The sequence below is a fragment of the Populus trichocarpa genome, chromosome 15 (genome assembly GCF_000002775.5).
Source record: "Populus trichocarpa isolate Nisqually-1 chromosome 15, P.trichocarpa_v4.1, whole genome shotgun sequence".
Lineage (NCBI taxonomy): Eukaryota > Viridiplantae > Streptophyta > Magnoliopsida > Malpighiales > Salicaceae > Populus > Populus trichocarpa.
In genome coordinates this window covers 11,654,775-11,675,115 of record NC_037299.2, presented here as the reverse complement: position 1 = coordinate 11,675,115, position 20,341 = coordinate 11,654,775, and the positions used below count along the sequence as shown (strand labels likewise).

Sequence of the window (20,341 nt, the reverse complement as noted above, 5' to 3'; positions counted from 1 at the left end):
CACCTTTTGGACACCACAAAACCCCTCTCACACCGCCTAAAAGGTGCAGGGTAGCCCATATGTTGCTGCATACATCACACGTACCTATGCTGAAAAGTATTTACTATGCTGAAAAATTTGAAAGACTTTCCTGTCACCGTTCAATAAATAAACAACTAAAGAACCGTGAGGTAGAGACCACAATGCTCTCAAGAGCAAGTTCAATGAATTTTTTTTAGAATAGGAAGATAATCATTTTATAATTCCAGTCTTGAGCTAGTTCCTTTATTCCACAAAGTCACTTGGGCATTTGTTTCTAGGCACAACAGCATCAATAATTGAAACAGAAGTGTGGTTCGAACTAACTGTGCTTTCAGGATAGTGAAATTGTATCAGGAAGGTTTCATGATAAACAGCCAAGTAACTGATTATAAAGCATTTATGAATACTACGTAACAAGAAATCGTGTCGTTCTTCATGAAGCATAATAACCAATATGTTCAACTACAGCCTGATTATGAATTCCCATCATAAAACTACTCTATGTAACTGCAGAAATCAAACTAAATCGATGCAAAAGAACAGAAGTGGAATGGAGATCAAAATGGTATTACAGCAACTGAACTTCGTGCCAACTTTTTGAAAATCTGACCATCTTTCATTCAAGAGCTTCCGGGAGCATCATTTACAGTAGACTTGCGATTTAGGTAACGAATAACAGCATCTTCAACCCTACACAAATAAACAAACACCATTACTATGAGTTTATTTCCACTTGCCGTCTTCATTTTGCCTGGGCAAAACCAAACTCCCTTGGCAGGTTTCAAAGAGTAGAAAAGCAAACTTTGAATAGAAATATTAATAATGAATCATAAAAAGATTAAAAGTATAGGTAAGAAACTGGAAAAATGCTTACCACGGCTGATTATAGAAACCAGATCGCTGCTCTTTTTCTGCATTGCGGCTAGCATCTCCAGCAACAAGCTTCAGATCATTGCTCTGAGAAGCAATTAAAGCATTAATAAGCTCTGCTGGAGACTGGCTGAAACCAAGAAAGAAAGCCTGCCTCTGGCGATGCTCATGTATTTTCTTTATAGAGTTACATATTAATTCATCACAAGCATCAATTTCTTTGTTCCTCTCTGTGCTGGTCAAGAATGCAGCAAGGTCCTTTTGCAATGGCAAAGGAACATCAACTATGAAATCATAGCAAGCAGTTCCAGCTGGGCAATTCCCTGAGAGCTTGATCGAATGTTCCAAAAGAATAGGCTGTGGAGGAGTTAAATGCAGACTTATCCTCTGTAGTACCTGAGAAAATTTCATCTTCTCTTCCCCGAATAGTTTCTGAAGAGGGGGGTCACATGTGAAGAAGGAGGGATCATTTGGGTTCTGCAACTTCCTAGACTTCACATAATGCCATATTGCTACCAAAATTCTAGGGCGAGTCTCTACCTCGATTCCAAGGATTTCTGATAGAGTAGGTGAAAGCTTGAATTTCTCAGGCACGTAATTCATTTCTAGTCTAATTCTTGCAGTAAATTCCTTATTTCCTTTTCTCTTCACCTCAAAGCCCTCGTGAAGAACAGGTGACCGTGTGCTCTCCCATAGAATTACATGGTTATCTAGATAGAGGCTCTGGTCCAAGTATATTGTAATCTTCTTGAAGTAAGATGAGAATTTTGGATATGGTTTCTGGGTCATTCCAGTCAGCACAGGGTCCTTCCCATCTTCCAATATCCTCCCAATAATTTTTAATGACCAAGAAGGAGGCTCAGCACTCTTCCTCTCATTAGACCCTAGCACCTGATTTTCAAAAGTGTTAAATACATATACCCGAAGCGTTTTCCAAACACGGGATGGGTTTTTAAGTGACTCTTGAATATCCATCTTCTTTCTTGCCATAGCAGCGTCCACTCTAGCCTCAAATTCAAGCAGCTGGGTATAAAGTGCAGACTCTGGCAAAACAGGTACCACCTTATCAGGTATCTCCTTCTCATGAAGCTTCCTTTTCTTCCTACGAACAGCTGGAGCCAACTCCATGGTCTTGAACAGCGAAGCCATGTTGGCATTCGATGAACCAGATGAAGGCCTTGAAGGCGGTTTATAGCTAGTCTTTTTAGCACTCGAACTGCTGGGCGTGGGCACAGGAGGTGATTGCACACCAACATTAGCAGAATTAGCATTTTGCAACTGAGCAACAGAATGGTTGGTTGATTGTATATGAGATTGAAACTGAGTGTGAGCTGCCTGTGCAAACTGAGTGTATCCTAGCACCCGAGCTTGTGGTTCAGACAGCTGAAAGTGGCCAGGAAATGCAGGCCCGCCTTGTGTTTGAGGTTGTGACTGTGAGAGCAACTGCGGTGGTTGGTGGTTCACGTGCGTAGATTGTGCCATTGCACCAGGATTCGCAAACGAGGGTGGCACACCAATACTTCTTACAGGATTATTACTATTATTATTCATTGGAACCCTAATCTCATGCGGCAAAAAAAACTCTCAAAACCAATCAATTCTACATCCAAGAACAACAAAACCCCAGACAAGCCCTCATAAACCCTAATAAAACAAAAATCAAATTCTGGGTTTTCAAAAACAACCCAAAATTTCACGCCTTTAAAGTGTAAAAACAAGCTTAAACAAGAAAAATAGCTTGCTTTGAAACAAAACTTCAAAACCCTATCTCGACAATCAAACCCCGAGTCTAGCTCACAAGCTTTAAACTAAACAAACACCAACTAAATCTCTAGCTAAAACATAATTACAGGAAAACAAAGTCCATAACTTTGCTTTCATGTGATTCTGATTTTCTTTCAAGACACTAGCTACGCAATGTGTATATCTCAGATACAAAATTATATATAAGTAATTAAAAGGAAAAGCTTACAATGATAAATAGAGAGGCTTTGCACCGACTTGTTTTGCTTCTGCTTTTTTTTTGGCCAAAGTTTCATCCTCTGAAATCTGAGAGAGCCAAACTCTGGTTTTCTTTCAGTTTCCTCTCCAATTTTGTGCTCATTTATTTTGTGGAGATACGTAAATACCCTTGTTTTAAATAACTTAGGCCCAAGTAAAATGGCCCTGATTCTTATTTGAAAGGGCCCAAATAAGAGAAACCCTAGCTCCATTTTATTAGGGTTTTTTAGCTAAAACACTCTCTATGTATCATATAACTGCGGTCTTTCTCTTTTTGTGGCCACCGAAGAATAGACAGAAGCTGCAGCGATGGTGGGTTTGATTAACTTTGCTTTTTTCTTAATTTTGATGAAGAAAGGAAAAACCTTTCTCTTTCAAGCAATGAAGAAGCGTAGATCTTTGCATTTTGATTTCTTGTGGGACAACATAAAGAAGATAATCTCTTAGAATTAGTGGAAAAGGTTTAAATCTTTATGGGTTTTATGTGTTTTTGTTTTTCGATTTATAATGGGATCCCTTTTGTTAAACGTTTCAGGTGAAGTATTCAAGAGAACCAGATAACCAAACCAAGTGTAAGTACATGAAGTTTCATTCTTTTTTTTCCCATTTAAAATAGTGAAAGCGAAATCTGATTTTAATGTTATGGTTACTTTTTCAGCCTGCAAAGCAAGGGGATCTGATCTTCGTGTTCACTTTAAGGTATTTTGTGTGCTATACAGTACTTCAATGTCTTGGCTGTAGTGTTGCTGATTTTGCTGTGTCTAATCGACGGTAGTTTTAGCTAGCAATGCTTTGTTAATTTGATCATCCGTGCTGCCAAAGTATACAGTTTGCCTTGTGTCTTTGCTTTGAATTTATCACGAACTGATGGGCTGTTGGTGTTTTCTGGTATTTTTTCATAAGCAAGCATGCCACTGCTTCACTGTTTTTTGTTGCCAACATTTGAATTTGGCATGAATAGCCATGTCATTCTTTTTTGTTGGCAAAATAGTTATGCAGATATAATGTAAAGGTGCCAGTTGAAGTAGATGGTAGCAATACTCTGAAATAGTCAGAGTGTGAATGGTTAAAATTTCATGATAAAACTGGTTTCCTTCCATCATCTGAATGGTCTGTTCCTTTTTCTTTGGTGACTAATAAGAACTTTGAACTTCTTCAATGGCTCTTTTGATTTATTGTTTTGTCATGCAAAATATTCCTGTGTTGCTCAGTTCAGATTCCTGCATAGGGGATTTGGGCTTAGTAAAATTTGCATGAGATTGAGATCTTTTACACATAGAGAGGGACTTGTAATTGAGTTGGCCATGCAATGTAAGCCAATTTTATTGTTGCTTTTTTCAGTTTCAGTTTCATTTTGTAGTTGATGTGTAGGACTGGGGAAGGGGGATTGGTTATAGGAATCTATTGACTCTGTGAATGGACTTCTTATGAGACTCAGAAGATATGCATTCCCCTTTCTATGAGTTTTGTTATTTACTGTAAGATTGTTCACTAATTGCACAGTGTTCAGAGCTTTAATGGATATGGTCAACTATGGATGGGAGTGATATAAGTCATAGAATTTAATCTTGTTAATTTTCTTTAATAGAGCTTGTGGGAATTCAATGATTCTCTTGGCCTTCCAAACTTTTCCACAAAATCATTTTTTTTCCTTTTGTGCATTGCAATTGGTGAAACTCTGTCTGTACTCTTACCCATGGTTTCTGATTTCACATGAGATTTTATAAAGAGCTCTTATTGTCTCTGGTACCTAAATTATTTTTTGATAAAGATGCGATGACATGTCACTTTGTTGAAATTGCCAAATTGTCTGTGCTGACTCCAGTATTACTATTCTCTATAATCATTTTTTTTCCTTTTGTGCATTGCAATTGGTGAAACTCTGTCTGTACTCGTACCCATGGTTTCTGATTTCACATGAGATTTTATAAAGAGCTCTTATTGTCTCTAGTACCTAAATTATTTTTTGATAAAGATGCGATGACATGTCACTTTGTTGAAATTGCTAAATTGTCTGTGCTGACTCCAGTAATACTATTCTCTATCTCAGAACACAAGAGAGACTGCGTTTTCAATCCGGAAGATGCCTTTGGACAAGGCCAAACGGTACTTGGAGGATGTTTTGGCACACAAGCAAGCTATTCCTTTCCGACGTTTCTGTGGCGGTGTTGGGCGAACTGCTCAAGCTAAGAACCGCCACTCAAATGGACAAGGACGCTGGCCTGCTAAATCTGCTAAATTTATCCTTGATTTGCTAAAGAACGCTGAAAGCAATGCTGAGGTGGTTACTTTTCCTGGGTTTTATTTTGGTTATATTTTACTCTAATGTTTGCTTCTTGACCTCATGGATATCCTGTCTAATGTTTGTAAATTTTATCTGCTTGTTATTTAGGTGAAAGGTTTGGATGTTGATGCACTTTACATATCACATATCCAAGTCAATCAAGCACAAAAACAGCGTCGCCGTACTTATCGTGCCCATGGAAGAATAAACCGTGAGTCCTTTCTTTAAGCCATTAAGTTCATTTCTTTCCTGCCTGTCTTCTCTATTTGAACAGGGGCACTTAATAGTGATGTGTGATTGCTTTGGCAGCTTACATGTCATCGCCATGTCACATCGAGTTAATTTTGTCTGAAAAGGAAGAACCTGTCAAGAAAGAGGTAATACTCTGAAAAATGATGATTCTGTTGAGTCATAGTTGATTTAAAATTTTAGATTGATGTGCATTACTAGCAGTGCTCATTGGGATTGTTGTGTTTTTATTATTTTGCCTTACCTGGAATGTCTTTTTTCCAGGCTGATACTCAGATTGCTCCTAGGAAGCCTAAGGGTGCTCTTCGTAGTGGAGCTTCCTCCTGAAAAGCTTTGGGCAGATTCAGGATAGTTGCACCATGAGAACATTTTTGTTTTTTCTTCTGTTGAAGCAGCTTATCAAACTATGAATTTATATGCTAAGATTTTGTTCATGAATTTGATATTTGATGTTGGAATCACAGAACTTTCTCATTAAACAGTAGCATTGGCTTTTATGAGGATTTTGTTTTTGTGATCTTACTTGCTGGAAACGAAAATCTAGGTCCAGTGAAAAGGATCATTTTGCTTCTGCATAGCATAGATACGAGGCGCGGAGCAAGAACCGCCCGATTGGTGTGATTTTGCTTGTCAAAAATCACCACTGGAAGAAACAATCTGTCTAACTGTCTTTAAGGTGCAAAACTAATTTGTTTTATTTTAAATTAAGTGTTTTTTTTTTAATTTTTTAATTATTTAATATGTTGATATTAAAAATAAAATTTAAAAAATAAGAAATATATATATTTATGTTTTAATGTATTTCTAAAAAAAAAGTATTTTGAAAATTAACTTTTTGAGAATTTTAAATTAATTTTCAACATAAAAGAAATTTTAAAAGAATATATGTAAATTGTTAAATAAAAAATGAAAAGCTATTTTTAGATGTATATGCCACTATTTTGTTTTATATTTTTATATATTTCATTTTGTTATGTTTTATTTTAGAAGTTAATTTTGGTTGTTAAGAACAAAATATTTTTGTTCTTATAAATATATAAAAAAAATCTTCAAGTCTCTTTAAAATATTAAACAATTAAAAAGATTGATTATTTGTTTTTTAGATATGGTATTAATTAAACTATAAATAAAAAATAATGAAAAATTAAAAAACTAGGAAAGCCAGTGTATCCGGCCAAGAATGAAAAAACCCCGAAAGCTAGGCGCGAATCTAGGTATGTAAATCTTTAATTCTCACTAGATTTACTGCCCGCGCTTCGCTGCGGGGCAGGCTTCGCAGCGGATTGAGACATTAGTTCTATGTTTATATAAACACAATAAAAGCAGCATGCATTATCTTTTTTAACATGTGCAAGGCTGTAATGCAAAACAACAAAGCAGCCGTATGAATTGTTTCAAACCCTTCAAAGCAATTACATATTTGAATTGTCTTGTTCAATTAAGCACGTTAGTCTAGCATGGTATGGAGTTTCATGTTTCTTAATGAATATACATAGCAGCCGTGAAAAAGTTGATGAAGGCCACAACTGCATCAACAAAAAAATTTCTGGAGCGGTGGTGCAGCCTCTCTAGAGCTTCAATTTTCCTGTAAAAAGAAGGTGATGTTATTCATGGACATTAATGAGATGAGCAAAAATAAATGGAGTGAAGGATAAGGCTAATCCAATATCAATAGTAATAAAACATGAAGAGAATGAAAGAAATCTTTGAATTAAAAAGGGCAAACCAAAAATAAACCACCTAGCTTGTTCTCTATTTTCAAGCTATACAGCCCACAAATGGTAAATATACATTCTTATGAATGTTTAGGATCTTCATTGAAATTCTAATCCAAAAAGCTCAATGGTTGTTATGTGTTAGAAATCACAACCTAATAGGAGCATTCATACATGTTACCTACATGTTCTTTTCAAATTTCTGGAATAAAAAGTTCAGTGGTTGTGCTGTGTTAGAAATTGCAGGTTCATGGGAGCATGCAGACTTGTTTCCTACTGGCATCAACATACGGGACCATTGCAACATACTGGAAGTCCACTGTCAATGATAGTGATAGTGTTGATTATAGGAAGACCAACTATAAGAACCTTGGAAGCCACTCCTGCAACAATGCACGTACCACCTTTGATTTAACAAAAAGATACAAAACATAGCATTGCACTTGCCAAACTCTTTTTACAACCTATTTTCCATCAATGACCACATCTTCTATGTGGTCCAACGTTAATCATTGATGGTGTTGTAAACACTCAAAAGTGATTTTGTGTTAGGATTGCAACCCAACCAACCACCAAGTTCTGCCAGCCCCTATCCAAAGCTATAGTATATCATGTAAACTATTTGTTTAATGGTGAAACCAAAAAAAGGCAAAAGTAGGAAGCCATCAAAATCTTGAAAAGTCCAAGAATTAATTGATCACATTTTCATTTCTGAATGAAGGAAAAAATTTGATTAACCGGGTAATAAATTGCAAGTTACACAGAATGATGTACACCACTTACAAAGTTTTCTTTCTAATCAACTTGTGCAGATCCCTGCAACTTTTTGTTGGTCTAAAAATCCCTGCAAGCAAAAGTTGAAAAAACCTTGGATGCTTCTCTTCTCAATCAACAAAGATCTCTCTCTCTCTCTCTCTCTCTCTCTCTCTCTCTCACGCACGCACGCACAAAACCCTCAAAACCCCATAAAAATCCAATCTTTCCCTCTCACACTCTTCTTCAGCTAACAGCCGGTGGTAGCAACAGATCCCTCAAGCGATATCAGTAACCAAATATTGTCATAACACGGGGTTTGTTCATCAAGATATAAAGCTAGAAAATAACCTCCTTGCAACCTCCGCGAGAAAGAGGTCCATCCCAATTCAAGCAGCAGTTTCCTGAAGGCAGAAGTAAAGCCAAGAAAGATATCTTGTGCATAGTTAGAAAAAAATCATAAGTCTCTTTGACATGCATATGGATTAACTTTGATTCGGATCACTTGAATAATCACACCTCTCAGCATAACATGAAGGTCAATGCTTAGTGGTTACGCCCACAAACCTGTCATCCGAGATGATGCCCCAAGAATCTACATTATAAAAAACAGTCGTCGGCATTAGAAAGAAAAACAAAATTAATAAAAGACTTCTCTGTCATTACATTTAGGCATATAACATCAAAGAAAGGCACAATTAATAGTCCAAGACAATAGTTTTACTACAATGAGCTTGAACTGTAACATATTGATAGTAATGTAATAGACCACACACGTTGTACATATAGTTCATTCTTTACTTTTGACACCAGGGTTTGAGACCATAAAATAAAGTCAATATTGTTGTCAACTGAATTCATGAAGTTATATGGACAAAATCATAAATAATTGCTGATCACGATACATACGTTTACACAGCTCCATGTAATATAACTTTCCAACCACTACTTTCATTTCTTCACCCCGACCCAATAGCTATGCTACAAAAATCTTCAATCTAATTATTGAGTCTGACTGGGCAAACTGTTTTTTATAAAAACCAAGTTAGGGACTGCAGATGGAATAACCAATTTAAGCTTGGATTGTTAAATATACATGGAAATAATCAAGATCAATGGTAAGCAATATAGAGATGTCAACAAATTGTGCACTTGCTTATTCAAAGATGAAGAAAATAGCATAACCTAACTAACAAATTTGATTCATTGATTAGCAATTAATCATGTCCATCATCAAATTCAAATGAATTAGCATTCAACATGAAAAAATAAAAGATGGAATTTGAAGAGGCAGGCCTAACCTTGGCGACAAAAACGACAGATGACTTGGTCTTGCAAATACAACGATGACAATCATCGCAGATGAAACAGAGTCGAGCCATGCATGTGGAGCAAACTTCACGATGGCGGTAAACAACCCATTCTAGAATTTCTACACAATAATAAATAAATATGCAAGCTCATAAGGGAATTCAATTAAAATCATGAAAAAATCTTCATGCAGGAAGGAGTTTACAATAATTGAATAGAAATAACAAAAAATAACAAAAAGATCAATTTGTTTTTGTGAATGGAAGAGAGAGAGAGAGAGAGAGAAAGGCCTGGTGTGTGTGTGTTTTTTTTTGTTTCAACACAGAGACAAAGTGAATGGATGATTCTGGGGAGGAAAGAAAGAAGAATATTTTACGGCAAAGAAGCCATGTGCGTGAGAACGAAAAGGAAGTGAGATTGAGCAAATCAATTTTGAGAGAGAGAGAGAGAAAGAGAATCGATTTCTTTAACTTTAGCCTTCATGACTGTTTTTGTTCTAGAGGGTAGGGTGACAGAGATAGGAAAAAAAATAAAGAAGACAAAAGATAGCAAATTGATCTAACAGATTGAAACTCAACTGAAATGCAGCTTGATTTAGGCAAGCCTAGTAACCAGTAATCTCCAGAGCTATAACAGTACACAAATTGCTCAACAACAAAAATTAAAGTAAAATCCCCAACTAAACACAAATAAAACCACCAGCTTTTTCAGTAATTAAAAAAAAACTAAAAGAGTGGGCGTTACATTTAATGCACATAATGAGAGCCCATACAATCTAGAAGAAATGTCTCCCAAAATCACGCCGGATTTTCTGGGTTGGTGCCCATGTTTTTGTTTTTTTTTAGGCAAGTTCTCGGCTGGTTCTTGATTGATTCCAGATTCATTTTGGAGAGGCTGCTTTTGGTCTTGTAAGCGTGATTCCTATGCCATTTGATTGTAGTCTCAACCCCAACATTAGTCTCATCCCCTGCAAACCTCACCTAACAATCCCAGCCCCAATAACTGTCCCATCCCCCATAAACCGCACCTAACGAATCCAAGAAACCACCAAAATCCAAGAAACCACCAACAAATAAAACAGAGATGAACACAATCAAAGAAAAACTGAGTTCATTGTGCGAGTCCACAGTGTATAACTATGAATGAACAGTTGAATCATCAAATCTTTTAGTTTTTTTTTGTTATGATGAAGCAAAAGAAAACACGCCAGCGAACAACACATAAAAATAATTGAAGAAATTGAACAAAACTTCTCGTGAAATTGAACAAACTCACCGTGAGAAACACTGTTTGAATCCACAGTGAATCCACTCAGAATCCACAGTGTTTTCCTGATCTCTACTCACCGTGAGAAACACTGTTTGAATCCACAGTGAATCCACTCAGAATCCACAGTGTTTTCCTGATCTCTTTTAGTTTTTTTTTAATTGTTCACCTTTTTTTGTTTTTATTTCAACAGATCTCAAAAACCTATTCTATAACTTATTTTCATATAAAAAACATTATGCAAACTTTAAAAAACTTATTTCTAACTTAAAAAACACTCTATAATCAATACAAAAACCAAAAATTAAATGAATAAAAAAAGGATCATGAACTATTTTTTTCCACTGATTAATTATCAACACCATCTTAATTAAACTTTCCTTACAAAGACGAACCATATACACAAAGATTAATTTTTTTTGTAGTTGAAATGTGACCAATCAAATATTTTTTATTTCATCAATATTTTTAATATCTAGGAATGAAACGTTAAAAACTAAAATTTGATATCAAAATATAAAAAAGCCTAAAATAAAAAGGATCAAATATTACATATATTGAAACTTGAGGGACCAAATTAAAGTTTCCCATGCTAAAAATGAGAAAGGGTGCCTTTTATGTTACATCCTTGTTCTTTCAAGTTTTTTTAATTATAACCTCCAATTTTATTTCATAACATTGGTCTTTGATTTAACATTAAAATATTCTGACACTTTGTATATGTGAAATAATGTAAAGTGAAAAAAATCTCTAACACATAAAATCATCCTAATATAACTTGGAGAGATTGCAAGGAAATAACGTTTGATAAATAAAAATTTTTATATAAAAAAATGACACTTAATTTATTAGTTATCAAGCCTTGGTGCTAGCATTTTACCGCAGGGCTGGACTATTTTTTTTTTTTTTTAAATGATGTCAAGGTGTCAAAATGAGGTGAAAAAAACACTCATGACAATCTTGTAACTCTAGTAATCAGGGTCAAGCCACCTCAAGATATCTTGTCAAACCCGTGACCCAAATCATGAGATTCGAGTAGCCCAATAAAAAGTAAAACTCGTGCAAACTTTTTAAACTCATGGCCTAAATTATTAGAGCCAAAGCACCTAATATAATAAAATAATAAAGTCCAATTCTAAATCAATCAAATGTCAAATGATAAAATAAAAAAAAATTATACAAAAGGATTTAAAAATAAGCAAGAATAAATCAAAATTAAAATACAAAATAAATTTTATATTTAATTGAAGAGTGAAATTGAAAAAAAAACAAAAAGAAATAAAAGAATGAGGATAAAAATTGACATAAAAATAAAAAAAAAACAATTTTGAAATTAAAAGGTGAAATTGAAAATAATAATATTTTTTCCAACAAAGTCGAGAAAAAAAAATAGAAATCAAAGTAATGAAAATCAAATTGGAAAATATAATATCATCAATTGAATTGAATGATGAAATTGAAAATCACTAAAATTTTTATAAAATGACCAATGATAAAAATTAAAAATCCAAAAAATGAGGAGCATTTTGGAGAATATAATATTTGGTAAATTGAGATTGAATGATGAAATTAAAAACAAATAAAACTTTTACAAAAGAACCAATACCAAAAATTAAAAATCAAAATAATAAGAACTGGAGTTGAAATGTTAACAACCAAGAGGGCCAAACTACAATATTTGAGGGTAGAGAAGGAAAAAAAAAATTTGTTGTCACCAAATCAAACCACCAACGGAGACACGTTACACCAACAGGAAGAGTACATGGTGATGCTTCCAACGGCATAGTAAAATGGTAGTTTTGGACACTGGGAGGCACTATACGCGCCACTCGAAAGGCACATGTGCCTCCCATGCACGCCTACCTTTTTTTTATTTAGCCAAATATGAAATTGTTCTTGAGTTAACTGTGTAATTATAAAAAAACTATTGTGAAAAGCCAAAAATACCCCTTGACCTCGAGCTTAATTTTGTAAGGGTATTTTTTTAATTTCATTGTATATTTCATTATTTATTATTATATTTGTGTAAATATCAAAATGCCTCTAAGCTTAAATTATAATAAAGAAAAAACCATTGTGAAAATATAAAAATTTCTTTTGATATTAAATTTATTTTTTTTCTTTCCAATGATATTTGAGTCTTTTTACTGTGGAATCAAAATAAAAAAAATACATATTTATCCTCATCCTATTTGGAATGATAAATGAGTCATAAAAATACTTTAATGTTCTTAATCCTATTTGGAATGATAAATGAGTCATATAAAAATACTTTAATGTTCTTATAAGTCTGTTTTAAGTGTTTTAGGTATAGAAGTAAAAACACCATTACAAATTAACCAGACATAAAAAGAAATTGCTGAAACAATTCGAATCTATGTTGTATTAAAAATACAGCTGCTTCAAGGTTGTGCTGCTTCCAGTAGTTTCTCGTACACCTGTCTAGCAGACAGATCCTCCACCTGAAAAAAGAAAAGAAAGTTGATATAACTGGAAACAAACTTCGAGTAGCAGAATCATGGATACGTAAATGCTATCTCCAAATGTCCATTATTGACAATTTGGAGAAAAATTAAGGTAGTTGCCAAATACAATGCCTACAATTCTTCTCTTGTTCAGACTGGCAACGTTCCTAGAAACAACAGATTAATTTGGTCTAGACTGGATTGAATGGTCATCAAAGGCAACCAACTAAGAAGATTTATACGGTAATCAGTTCATTTGGACACAAAAATTTCCACATTTTTATCAATTATATCAAACTTGGTATTACTAGTTCTATTTCATATATGCTTGAAATCTATAAAAAAACGAATAACTAAAGCAGTGAAATGATGGTCTACGCAGTATCAGAGAAATTATGTTCCACATAACAAGCTGATCTCCAACAGATAAGCGAGTAGGTGGAAGTATTTAAATGGATCTCAAACAAAACTTCCATCTTCTTGGATTTTACACATTTACAGAAGATGCAAGCACACATGCGCTCGCATGCAAACCTAGGCTGATGAAGAACAGAACTTTCAATTTACTTACAACAAGCAGCTTTGATTTGTTATTCCATCCTCTTTGAAGAGTCATCTGGCTCAGTTTCAGACCTAACACCTGTGTGAGGGAGGATCATGTTAACCTTGGCACGTCAAATTAATGATGTAAGATTCTATGCCTAATTTTACTAGCATGACTTTAAGGGTAGGGTTATAATAGAAGAGCATACCTTGCCCACAAATTCCAAAAGTTCGTTGTTAGCTTCGCCACGGGCAGCGGGGGCAGCTACAGTGACTCGAACATCATCAGCATTCACTCCTGAAAAGAAAAATATTAAACATAATGTTCACGATTTAAAAAAACAATACATGAACAGGCAACAAAAAGCATTAGATAAGACAATTATGATGTTCTCTTCCTTCACCATTCTGAAACTTCTGCATCTTTTTCATGCAACTATAAGTTGAATATAAATGTGTCTACGTAGTATTTGTACGTTTGTATGCTACATTTCATATGCATTCATGCATATCACTGCTTGTGGTTATGACACAGGTGGTTTGTGCCTCTCCAGAATTTCCTCAATTCTAACAAAATATTATGGACATGAGGTCGGATTACAAGTGATCATGCAAGGAGCACAAACCGAGTGGGGAGGGTGTTGCACAGATGCAGGATGACAACAGAGGAAACACTACATTTGTTAACTGGAGAAGACTTTAACAAAATGCATCCCCATGCTTGTTATATCCACCGCACTTCATATAATCACTTCTTATTGATCCAGGAAGTAATTATAACTAAAGGGATGTAATGTGCTAGGAAGATACTATCAATTCTACTGTCAGCTCAGAACTCCATATAGGTCACTCCAATTTTTTCACCAGTACAATAACAGGGGCCTTTTCACTCAATATTCCTTAAGGTTGAGCACTCAACTCTCCCCATTCCTGCTTCTCTCTCTCCCCCTTCACCAAAGAGATACATCCATTTATACTATTTGCATATGCACATTTCCTTGAGTTTGTCAAAAATGAAAACATAATATGTGCCACTTTATGCATGGACAGAACTCAACATCTATGGGGTATATGGATTGGATGCCGAATTTAGTTCAACTGCATCCAACCTGTAAAGCAGGTAGACACATGAGCCAACAGACTACGGACATATCAGCAACTGTTAATTAATTAACACCACTTCATTTGATAATTGTTTAAACAGTGACAGAATGAAGGTCATGTCCATTTTAATTGGGGCCAAGAAGGAGATGCAAGCCAAATAGTATCCAAGATATGCAGATCAAAACATTAGGTTAAAATCACATTACTTGTTATTGCTGATCTTTGTGCACGGTCTTCAACCTCAATGGCCACCTGCACAAGTCCTCCTAATTGTGATATGCAAGGGGGCACAGGAGCATCCTACAGCATATGCCAGAAGACCATATGAGGAAATTTCCAAGGCACACGTTCATTATCATTTTTATGCATAAACATGAAAGGCAGGAAATTATATGATCAATGAACATTGGATAAAATCTCATAATTCATTAAGCAAAAGCTTTGGATGTTTGATTACTCCAAGTCTTAACTCTTAACAACAGTTACTTGTACCTGAGGGTTAGTTTCGGCGGCAACTGTGCTAAGTGCACCATCAACAACATATATAAAAGAAGCAGATTCCAGATCTTCTTCAGCTCGATAGCAAACAAACAGCCCACAGCCCATGCAGTTCATGCGAAATTGCTTCTCAAATTTTCCTTCACCTCTAGACATGAATGATCCAGAATCGTAATGAGCTCTAATGCAATTAGAATCTATCTATCACTGAAACCTCAAGAAATAACATGTACACTCAATAACTTAAAGAAGAACACTTGCAAACATATACTACCTTAGCAGTTCAACATATGACATGAAACGAATCATATGATGGATCGATGCCAGTGAAGAAATAGACAAGTCAACATCTTCAATCTTGATAGTTAGCTTTAAAGATTAACTACCATTTCTAACTTCAAATATACAGCACAGCCTAGAATAGGCATGATGGTTAGAAAAAATAGGTCATGACTCCTGGAAGAGCACTTGTGAATTCCTCCGAAGAAACCATATCAGGAAAGCGTGTGAACATTTGCCAAGAAACAAGGTCTGAGGCGCCTTGCAATAAAATTCCCACCAAAAAAAAAAAAGAATGGCCAAGTAGCCCTTGCATAAAAAGTTTTTTCCATTTCAACCTCAAAGAATCACTTCAATAACAGAGAAGTCAATATCAGATTCCCTTTAGGTTTACTCGTCGACAGCAGCCAAACAACAACTAACTGAAAACAACCTTCCAAACTCGATATTTTTCAATACAAAACCCTCCTCTCGAAAAGCATTCATTCACCTACAATGACTATACCATCACTACATGAAACCAACTAGACGGAAAACCGATACCCTTAAAGTTGTAATGGACAAACAACATAAAAATGAAAGATTGACAGATTCAGTTGGTACTACTATATATAAGTAGAATAAATCCAGCAGCATGTTTCTTTGCGCCCTTAAGAAAATGAAATACCACAAAATAACAAAAGCAGAAAGCAAAGTTAAGAAGCAGAAAGCAATGAATGAAACAAGTAAAGATGGAAGTAAAAATGAAACCTTTTCAGGAGAACTTTTCCAGCCTCATTCATATGGAGCCTTGCAAGATGTTTCTTCTTGTCTAATACATAAGCTCTATCAGTCTTCCTTTTCGGCATTTTCTGCAATTGGTTATCTTATAACAAACAAACAAACATATTTCAGTATTTAAAATTAATAATAAATCAACCAGATATTATTCATAACTTTAACATGGAAATTTGAAGGTTAATATAACAATAATAATAATAATAAAGTGATTGGGAGAGAGGGAGGAACCAGTGATGAGGAGGTGAGAGCCACAATGCTTGCAGTAGTAGACGAAGAGTTCGGAGTCTGGTCCTTCGGGAACTGCGTTCTCGCTTGAGTACGTGTGCGTTGTTCTCTTCGGCATCTCTCTTTCTCTCTCTTACTCCAAATCTAGGTCTAGGTCGAGGACAACCAGGAATCCTCCCTACAGTAATCAAATTCAGAGCGCGGAGAGAAGCAAAAGACAGAAAGAAAGTAGAACCTTTACCTTTAAGGCTCCAACACGGTGTCCTCTTTTTATATCAAACTACAAGACGACTTTGTAACAAAAGGAGAAACAAAACAAATTTATCTGCATATTCTGAAGAAAGCTTGATATAAACTAAAGGATAGTCTTGTCAATTGCACTCAAAGAATATTGTGGCATCTTAAATAGAAAATCTTAATATGCTCCATATGACTTTGTCTTCACCGTTTAATCCACATGGAGGCCAAATCACGGCAATGCATTGAGCAACACTGAGCATGGGGACCTATATCATACCAGAATGAGATTGACTTGCCATCTCCAATAACCCATTTAAGACCTGCTACAAAATTGTCCCAAATCTTGGCATACAGTCCTCGGAATTTGGTATGGTTTGTCTAGCGCTTGGCTTTAGTTATGGCTGTGTTCGTGCTTTTGCGGGCACAAAATCCCATATCATTTTTAGCTTTGGCATTGTAAAACATCAATATTGTTTTGGTTTCCCTGGAATATACCGTCAAAATTTAGGAAAACAGGACGATTTAAACCTTCAAACATTTTTGCAACAAAGGAAAAAAAAAACAATTCTAAACAAAAATTTGGTATTAGCTGATTTCTATACAAACCGAAATGCAACTTTTAATATGATTTTAGTGGTCTGATTACATGAAATGGGGTCCAAGCAGTCAAGGATTCTCAACAAAGAGCAGATTCGAAATTCCGCAAATTTGCTAGTCAGAAGAGCACAAACCGCACAAATCTGTGCCTGGCGAAATTACAAGTTTCTCATGTTGCTTTTTCAATTTTTCCGAAGTTTTTAGGCTCAGTTTTGCAAGTACTTTTGTAAGAACCTGTTCACTGTCATCATCAACTTTTAACTGTCGTCCCATTTAACAAAACTCTCAAATCTTAACAGAATGATACGACGTTGGGACATCAATCGCTTGAACCAAGCAAACAACGTAAAGGCTGCCATGGTTAACTGAAAATGAAAAAACCATTTTCACAGCAAACGAGAAAATGATTAACATCCAAAAAAACAAGAAGTTGACACTCATTTTACTAGGACCGCAAACGAATGGGAAAGGACTACAGTAAACTCAGTTTTGAGCAACAAAAATAGGAATAGGAAATATAATAATATGGCTCCGTTAAGAACGAAATAAAATTTATAACTCCTTCACACTCCTAGAAACCTCGCCTGCGCCCATTGTCACCGTGATCCTTCGATTCTGCAATAAAAAGAATAAACAGCATGTAAGCATGAGTCAACACACTTTCGAATACACAGGCTCTGGAAGGTTCCATTATGTTGTCGCATAATAATCATCTACACTTACAGATTTTGTTGAAGGCCACGATGTCACAGCTCTGGACATACTCGTTGATGGGTTCAGTTGTCAAACGTTCCTCGATGAGAGTGTCCACAGAGACCAAGTCATCAACAATTGTGAGCATAATTGTCAATTTCTTAATGCCATATCCTACAGGTACAAGCTTGGCTGCCATAGAAAACCAAAGGTAAGCATCAGAAAAATATGCCAAAATCAACAGTACTCCTTTCAAGACGAATAATAAAACTATATATCCCCCCCCCTACAGTAAAAAAATAATAATTAAAAGACCAGGCAAAAGCGTGCTAACTTGGAAGAATCAAGATACAAGTAACACTCTAAACGAAAAAAAAAGGCAAAGAGGAGTTCAAGCACAACTTAGAAGAAAATTACAGGCACAGCACAGACCATCTTATTCTGTCGTTAAAAATTATCATTTTTTCCTTAAAGGTGCCAGGAGAACAGCTTATGCACATTAATTAGTTACGGATAAAGTGGATATAATAGCGCAGACCAGTTATGTTTAAAATAATCAACTCTTCTCTATTCTCTTAGAATTCATGGGGAATGGGGGATTGATGAATATCCTAGAGATGTATGAACAGTTCAAAAAATACAAGCCTAAAGAAGAGTTGTATCTGCCTTAATAATCTAAACAGTAAGGTCGCATTAAGTGGCTCTCCAAAGAACTTACATGCTCCCCAAAGAAGTCCTTCCATCTCAACACTTCTAACTGCTTCCTCAAGCTTCTTCATGTCAGTCTCATCATCCCATGGCTTAACATCCAACAAAACAGATGACTTGCCAGCTGAGAACAGAATACAAAGAAAACAGAAAATCAAGTTCGTCGAACTTTACAAACACAGTAGTAGAGAACCCAAATCAACATGAAAGAAACACGTCAAACTATTCCCACATGAATAAAATTTATCTACAGAATTCCAAGAAATTTCTTATCAATGCCTCATTTAAACAAAAAAAAACACTTTGGCCACCTTCCCAATCAGTGAATGAAAAGAAGCTTACACTCTTTCTTCTTCGAGGCTGCCTTAACAGTAGCTGCACGTTCTTCGGCAGCCTTCTTTTCCTCCTCGGTCTCCTCACCAAAGAGATCCACATCATCGTCATCGTCATCCTCAGCAGCCTAAAAACCAACATACAAATCCCACCGATAAATAACAACACATACAGGTTTTACAAAGCAAATTTAAATAAATTCAAAGCAACAATAGAGAGCAAATCTCCCACCTAAATTACTTGATAAAAACGACAAACCAATCGCCAATTCACAAGAAAAATCAATACTTGCCTTTGTCTCAGCAGATGGAGGAGTGGCAATTGCCTCCTCTGTGATGGGAGCAGATCCCTTGACAACAACTCCACATCCTTCAGCTTCGACACCACTACAGCAGACCCAAATACAAAATTGAATACCCCACTATCAAAACTATTGAATTTACATAAACAAAAGATAAAGAAAGTCACGAAAACTTACGAGATCCTCAAGAGAGCATCAATATGAGTGTACCACCGATACACGTTAACATGTTCAGCTGATGGGGCACTTGAAAGAGCTGAGTACACAGTCAGATCATCTTTGGAAGCTTGGTACCTGAGAAGACCAAAAAAAAAAAACAGTTACTAAAGAGAGATCCTTAGTCCCGGCATGGACAGCTTGTTTTTTACTTGACCAAAAAGGTGGACATAATCACCGGATGTGCCAAAGCCCAGCCGATATACCACAAAAAAATCCCAGATAAAAAGAAAAGGATACCCGGAAATGTAGCTGCGGGAAAGGAGAAAGTCATCGAGTTTCTTGAGGCCAGCAGCTGAGGTGAGATCGTAGAAAGTGACTGCCATTGCTTAAAAGCTGAAATAAAAAACATGAAACAGATGGTGATTATATTCAAATATGATAACAAGTAAGAGAAATCGCCAAGGTACGAAACTACGAATATGTAAGAAAATCTGTTGGGTGGATTCGTTCGTACTTTGGAAGAGAGAAGGTAATGACAACGGCAAGAAAGGAGATAGAGGTATGGCACAACGTTAAGAGGTCTAGGGTTTTTTTGGGAGAGTGAGAACGGGAATAAATATATATATAGAGAAGGGAGAGGTGATCTGGTGTTTTATGAGCAGTGTTACTTCGTGATATTATCGGAACCCATTCTTTAGGCCCAACGTATTGCCACTTTTGGTTTGGGGTACGTTCTGTTATGATACGTCATTTTTTATTTTTCATTCTATTTTTAAAAATGTTTTTTAAACTAGTTTTTTATTATTTTAACGTATTAATATAAATACTAGATTTTTATTTGAGAAAAAATTGATTTGAGAATATTTAAGAAAAATTGATTATATACACTAGATTTTGATTTGAGTTTAAATAGTCACTAGAGAGAAAATGATATTTTTATATATTA

General features: G+C 35.5%; 4 protein-coding genes across 4 annotated transcripts; 1 reads left to right on the top strand and 3 right to left on the bottom strand.

Moving 5' to 3' along the window:
- Positions 1–432: 432 nt before the first annotated feature.
- On the bottom strand, positions 433–2,980 carry LOC7454707 (SWI/SNF complex component SNF12 homolog). The gene is made up of 3 exons (XM_052447638.1): positions 2,864–2,980; positions 896–2,535; positions 433–711 (listed from the first exon to the last, which is right to left on the bottom strand). Exons 2-3 carry the CDS (start codon positions 2,440–2,442, stop codon positions 642–644), a joined length of 1,617 nt encoding a protein of 538 aa, XP_052303598.1. The 5' UTR covers positions 2,443–2,535; positions 2,864–2,980; the 3' UTR covers positions 433–641.
- A 98-nt stretch (positions 2,981–3,078) lies between these two features.
- LOC7463121 (60S ribosomal protein L17-2) lies at positions 3,079–5,925 on the top strand. The gene is made up of 7 exons (XM_002322210.4): positions 3,079–3,204; positions 3,428–3,464; positions 3,551–3,591; positions 4,943–5,173; positions 5,285–5,387; positions 5,486–5,553; positions 5,690–5,925. The coding sequence occupies exons 1-7, from the start codon at positions 3,202–3,204 to the stop codon at positions 5,750–5,752; spliced, it is 546 nt and encodes a 181-aa protein (XP_002322246.1). The 5' UTR covers positions 3,079–3,201; the 3' UTR covers positions 5,753–5,925.
- Positions 5,926–12,724: 6,799 nt separating this feature from the next.
- Positions 12,725–17,057, bottom strand: LOC7463120 (UPF0235 protein At5g63440). The gene is made up of 8 exons (XM_002321661.4): positions 16,606–17,057; positions 16,368–16,542; positions 16,110–16,224; positions 15,075–15,228; positions 14,789–14,882; positions 13,688–13,776; positions 13,507–13,575; positions 12,725–12,932 (listed from the first exon to the last, which is right to left on the bottom strand). Exons 2-8 carry the CDS (start codon positions 16,480–16,482, stop codon positions 12,873–12,875), a joined length of 696 nt encoding a protein of 231 aa, XP_002321697.1. The 5' UTR covers positions 16,483–16,542; positions 16,606–17,057; the 3' UTR covers positions 12,725–12,872.
- Positions 17,058–17,622: 565 nt separating this feature from the next.
- Positions 17,623–20,062, bottom strand: LOC7454706 (elongation factor 1-delta 2). The gene is made up of 8 exons (XM_002321660.4): positions 19,910–20,062; positions 19,693–19,788; positions 19,414–19,530; positions 19,228–19,321; positions 18,945–19,062; positions 18,613–18,726; positions 17,925–18,086; positions 17,623–17,816 (listed from the first exon to the last, which is right to left on the bottom strand). Coding segments are annotated over exons 2-8 (693 nt in total). The 5' UTR covers positions 19,779–19,788; positions 19,910–20,062; the 3' UTR covers positions 17,623–17,814.
- Positions 20,063–20,341: the final 279 nt, after the last annotated feature.